The sequence below is a fragment of the Cucurbita moschata genome, unplaced genomic scaffold, assembly GCF_002738365.1.
Source record: "Cucurbita moschata cultivar Rifu unplaced genomic scaffold, Cmos_1.0 Cmo_Scf00040, whole genome shotgun sequence".
Classification (NCBI taxonomy): Eukaryota; Viridiplantae; Streptophyta; class Magnoliopsida; order Cucurbitales; family Cucurbitaceae; genus Cucurbita; species Cucurbita moschata.
Window position 1 is genome coordinate 1,393,904 of NW_019268556.1, and position 5,227 is coordinate 1,399,130.

At 34.2% G+C, this 5,227-nt stretch overlaps 2 protein-coding genes across 2 annotated transcripts; both read right to left on the reverse strand.

Annotated features, from left to right (window-relative positions):
- Positions 1–1,640: 1,640 nt before the first annotated feature.
- On the reverse strand, positions 1,641–3,049 carry LOC111432690 (disease resistance protein RGA2-like). Its single transcript, XM_023069618.1, has one exon. It carries the CDS (start codon positions 3,023–3,025, stop codon positions 1,673–1,675), a length of 1,353 nt encoding a protein of 450 aa, XP_022925386.1. The 5' UTR covers positions 3,026–3,049; the 3' UTR covers positions 1,641–1,672.
- Positions 3,032–4,951, reverse strand: LOC111432686 (putative disease resistance protein RGA3). The gene has a single exon (XM_023069611.1). It carries the CDS (start codon positions 4,938–4,940, stop codon positions 3,054–3,056), a length of 1,887 nt encoding a protein of 628 aa, XP_022925379.1. The 5' UTR covers positions 4,941–4,951; the 3' UTR covers positions 3,032–3,053.
- Between the last annotated feature and the right edge of the window lie 276 nt (positions 4,952–5,227).

Genomic DNA, 5,227 nt, shown 5'->3' on the forward strand with positions numbered 1-5,227 from the left:
GTTTAAATGTTCATTTTCACGTACGAGAATAAGGTATGATGACTGTAACAACTTTAGATTAGTAGAAATCTTTGGTCGTTCCAATTTGTCACAACTCAATTTTCGAGATATTGAAGCACCGTCAGTTCATGGGCTGATACTAAAAAGTACGATAAAATTCTATGCATTTTAAAACCAAACAAAGTCATATTTAAAAGACAATTCATAATTCATAACAAGACAACTGTTTAATGTTTATTACAAAATGGGAATTAGGGAATGAGATACAAATCTAAAAGAACCAAAATCTCCAATACACAAAGATCGACAGCCCGAGATGACCCTCTTTTGTGACAACGTAGCTCCCAAAAGCTCTCCCATCTTGACCAATAATCAACGATCACTTGGAAAAAAAAAAAGTAGAATCTAACGAATATAAACATATTCAATAAGCAACCTACTTGTAGAATCTGATGACATTTTTATCGTAGCACGTGAGTAACACCCTCTGATATCTTAAGCATTTAGACTTAACCAAATGTTCCTTCCAACAAAAGGACAATAATTGAAAGACATTCACTTTAAAAATATTAGTTTAAAATATTGATTTATTCGAATAGATTGAAAATGAAGGTTAATATGCAACTTGCATATGAGAAAAATATTTTTCTTAATTAATACTATAATTCTACAAGTAGACTTATTATTAAAATACTAAATACTAAATAAATTTGAACTTGTTAGGTTTCTATTCGTATGTAGTAAGAAAGAAAACTAACACACATCTTAAACCATCTAAATTTCTTAACTTTCGAGATTTAGAGGACTCGTAGGTTAAATAAATACGTTGGTTCCCACTAAAACTCGAACTTTCTATGAGATAATGTCATTTTGAGTAGTGGCTACAATGAATCGTGGGTTTACAGGCAAATTCATGAAGATCATCGAGGATGACTCGAGTACCTTCTTTTAAGCATATCTTGTGTTCCCAAACCTTCATCACCTTCCTCCTTCACCTTGTGATCATTATCTTTAATCATTACAATTAAACTCATAGGAGAAGAGTAATTCAACTTGTTATTAAAGAGAAGTGTAGGTGATAATAAAAAGATCAGCTATGTCAATAAGGAAGTACAAAATCACAAGTGAAAAGTTTCCATCAAAACCTATGGAGAAAAAATTAATCAAAAGATGATTGGGAGGATAGAATATTGGTTTAAAGTATTGATTTTTTCATAGAGAAAATGAGTTTTTAATTTGTAACCACGTATTTAAAGAGGTGATGACACACTGAGAGAATATTTCGAGAAAACGATTGCATCGAGCCTTCGAAGTGCACTAACGAGGATGAAAACCTGCAAATTACACTTAAAGCTCAACTCACTGCAAACCTAATCCCATCGAGATTTCCGAGAATGATTGGACTTCTTGATAATTGAACTTTCGTAATGATTGTACTTGATTCTATTGGAGTAGCGATAGTTTTTTAACACGAAATACGTTAACTCGGAATAAAAAAAACGACAAAAAGAACAAGAAAAATAAAAATCCATAAAAAGAAATAAGTGTGTCACGAAAATAAGTTAATACAATTCTTAAAGTACAAGGAATATAATTATAATTTTAATTACGCTAATAAAAACATTAAAAAAAAGAAAGTATGAAGAAAAGAAACCATCATAAAGTAGTTGTGTTATAATACAAAGATATTGGGTACATGAGAAACTTTTTCTCGTTCAACGTCACCTTCACCAACTTCAAGCTGAGAACATCCAAGCACTCTCAAACGATTCAATTTGGTTAGATTTGACATAGCTTTTTTCGAGGACAAATTTTTTAAATTTTTGCACAAACATAACTCTAATGTCTCCAAAGATGTAACGTTTCCCAACCATTCTGGCAGAGATTCAAGGCCATTAAAATTGTTAATATACAACGATCTTAAAGTAGTGAGGAACATAAGTTGTCGAGGAAGCTGTGTTAAATTAACGGTTCTTATTTCATGCAACTCAAGAACTTCAAGTGAATTGAAGGGTATGAATCGACTCCAATCATAATCCTGCATTGGCCCTTCAACTACTAATGTTTTCAAGTTATGAATACGACCAAGTCCTTCGGGCAAGTTATGAAAGTTTTCGAGTCTTAACGATGACAAGTTCTGCATATTTTGCAAATTTGGTGGGTTCAATTTTGAAGGGGAAATATCATCATGAAAGTCGCCTATGCACAAATCGACGAGTGAGCTACAGAATTCCAACCAGTTTGGTAGCTTTATCAAACTTGTACAGTTATAAATGCATAGAGATTGAAGCTTTGGTGGACTTTGAAAGCTTGAAAACAATCTTGCATTAACCGTGTCAGCCTCCAACCTCTGACCATGAGTTGTAAAAATATTTGGAATATTCTTTAGTTTGAGACAAGAACAAATAGTTAAGCTTTCGAGATGAGGAAAAGCCGTGGAATTTGTCAAAGCAGTAACTTCTTCCCATTGCTCTAAATTGTCCATTTGCAAAATATCAAGTCTTTTCAGTTTCGGAAATAAAGTTCTGCTATCACAATAATTCCCATAAAATTGGCAACCAATACTTTTTACAGCACTGAGCTCGTTAATTTTAAGAACCTCAAGTTTGGATAACTGACCGAGCATCGGTAAAGTTTCACATTTTTTGAAGTAGTCTAGATGTAGCTCAACCAAGTTTTCAACAAAAATACAGGTGGGCAGAAGTTCACCAGCAAAATTACGAATTCTCAATGCTTGAAGGTTTTGGTGTGGTTGAAGCCCTTTTAACACACTCAAATCATTGTCATCACAGTCTTCTCTTTCAACACTCCATTCAAAAAGTAGATCAGAAATATTTTCCTTCGGTACTAAATTTGCAGCCTTGGCCTCCTTTTTACTTTTGACTTGCTCGAGATGTAAAAGGCTTAATTTACCTTTAAGGTCTTTTAAAGGTCCAAGCTCCTCAATCTTACGTCCTTCCTCAAACCCAACTACAAAAATAGAAAGTGTTTGAAGTTGAGTCATTCGGCTTAAATGTTTAGGCATTTGCTTAACTTGATTTGAATAACCAAAATCAAATTCCAAATGCCTTAAAGTTGACCAACTTTCTCAACTTTGTAGGAAGCTTTACATCACGTCCGAGCTTCAAAGTCTGCAAATTGTAAAGTAAAACGATAGATTTTGGGAGCGTATTTATTCCAGACTTTGAAATGTCAAGATACCTCAAATGCTTCAATTTACCGATTGTATCTGACAATTCAGTTATGAATCCATAATCAATAATTAAAACGCGCAAGTAGATGAAGTTGATGATCATATCCCGATTATCAAAGTGTACATTTTCACAACAATAAACTATTCTTCTTCTTTGACGGATCGAAAGAACTTCATCACTTTCTGATTTTCCATTCGTTACAAGGTGCCTTCTCAAATTTTGATCATTTGAAATAGCACATGCGACCTCGTGTATATGATCATGCATCTTACAGTATATAATTTTTCCTCTCTTATCCTTGAAAACATCTTGAAACAAGGAACGAGACAACAAAATATCGAAATACATCACTCCAATATCCTCCATCGTTACATTGCTTCCATTGGGTAGTTGAATAAACCCTTGTGCTATCCACATCTGAACAAGTGCTTCCTTGTAGAAACAAAAGTCTGGTGGAAAATTTGAACAGTACGCAAAACATTGTTTCAATGAGGAAGATGGTAGACGGTCCACACTTAATTTGATTGTGGATAAAATAAGATTTTCCTTTGGTAATTCAATTCTCACTAGATTTTCTAAAGTCGATTGCAGTTCATCATCATTCTTGCATGATTTCACCATTCCTCCCAACACTTTCACAACCAATGGTATACCACCAAATTTTTTAACAAGTAGTTCTCGAATCACAATAGGAATTATTGATAAATCACTTCTGAATGCACATTCTTCAAATAAAGACCAACAATGATGGTCCGACAACTGCCTTAGATGATGTCTGTAATTTGTCTCCATAATTTCAGCAACTTTATCACTTCTAGTAGTCACAACTATAGCACTTCCAACATTTTGACTGATCTTTAGTAAACAAGCCCTCAACTCATTCCATAGAACGGGTTCTTCATTCCAAACATCATCGAGCACAAGAAAATACTTTTTGACACTCAACAGACTTTTGAGCTCCCGAAGTATGAGTTCCCTTTCATCTGAGCCACCAAATGTTGGATTCAAGGATCCCACGATTGCTCTCAAAATTTTGTTGATTTTAAAATGGTCAGACACACATACCCATATAGTTGTATCGAAATTCTTCCTTATCATATCATGATGGAAAACCTCCTTCACAAGAGTTGTTTTTCCTAATCCACCAGTACCAACGATGGGTAAAACAACCAAAGTTTCTTGATTCTTAAGAGCGAGTAGTTTATCCACTATATTTGATACTTCAGTTTCCCTCCCAATAACTCCAATTTCATCAGGAAAGGAGTCCGTCTCTCGTACTTGGTTAAGATCAGTTTCAGTTTCAATTTCATTAAATGTTGTAGCAACACATCCGAGAGGACATTTTGTAGAAACTAACTCATCCAACTTTTTAGTAACGGTTGTGATTTCATTTGCAATTTTGAGACGAAAAACAAAGAAATTTTTTGAGAACGAAAAGAAATTGCGTACCATCATATCTTTCCCGATTTCCACTTTACTTCGAACGTCTTCATAAGCGAGCTCATCAAGCAAAACATCGGCTTTGAAGACGATATCTTCAAGCTTCTTCACCCATAGCTTTAAGGAGTTAAGGTCTACCTTCATTTTTTCAACATCCGTTAGGATGGCTTGCGCCATGAGTAAAGAATCCTTCATTTTCAAGAGTTCATCCTTGAATCCCCATGCCAGGCCAACCTGCTCAGCCGCCAGTTTCAGCGTCTTCTTCAACACTTCTTGCACAGCGAAGGTCCACAAGAATTCCGCCATGGTTTTCTTCTTGGATTCTCAAAACTTCCAATTTGAGAACATTTGTGTGCACCAAAATAAAAGCATACATAAACCTTATCTAACAAAGTCGGCTCCAAACAGACATTACCGACAATAATTTCAAAAGCATGAAACCATAATTTTTGTAATTTTGTGATGTAGTAGGCCTACTTTCAAAGATTGTCTTATGGTTCATGTTTTTTAGTGTTTTTTTTTATTTTATTGGAATACATTTTAGTTAGGATTTTATATTTGATATATTTTATTTTATCTACTGATTGTTTTTT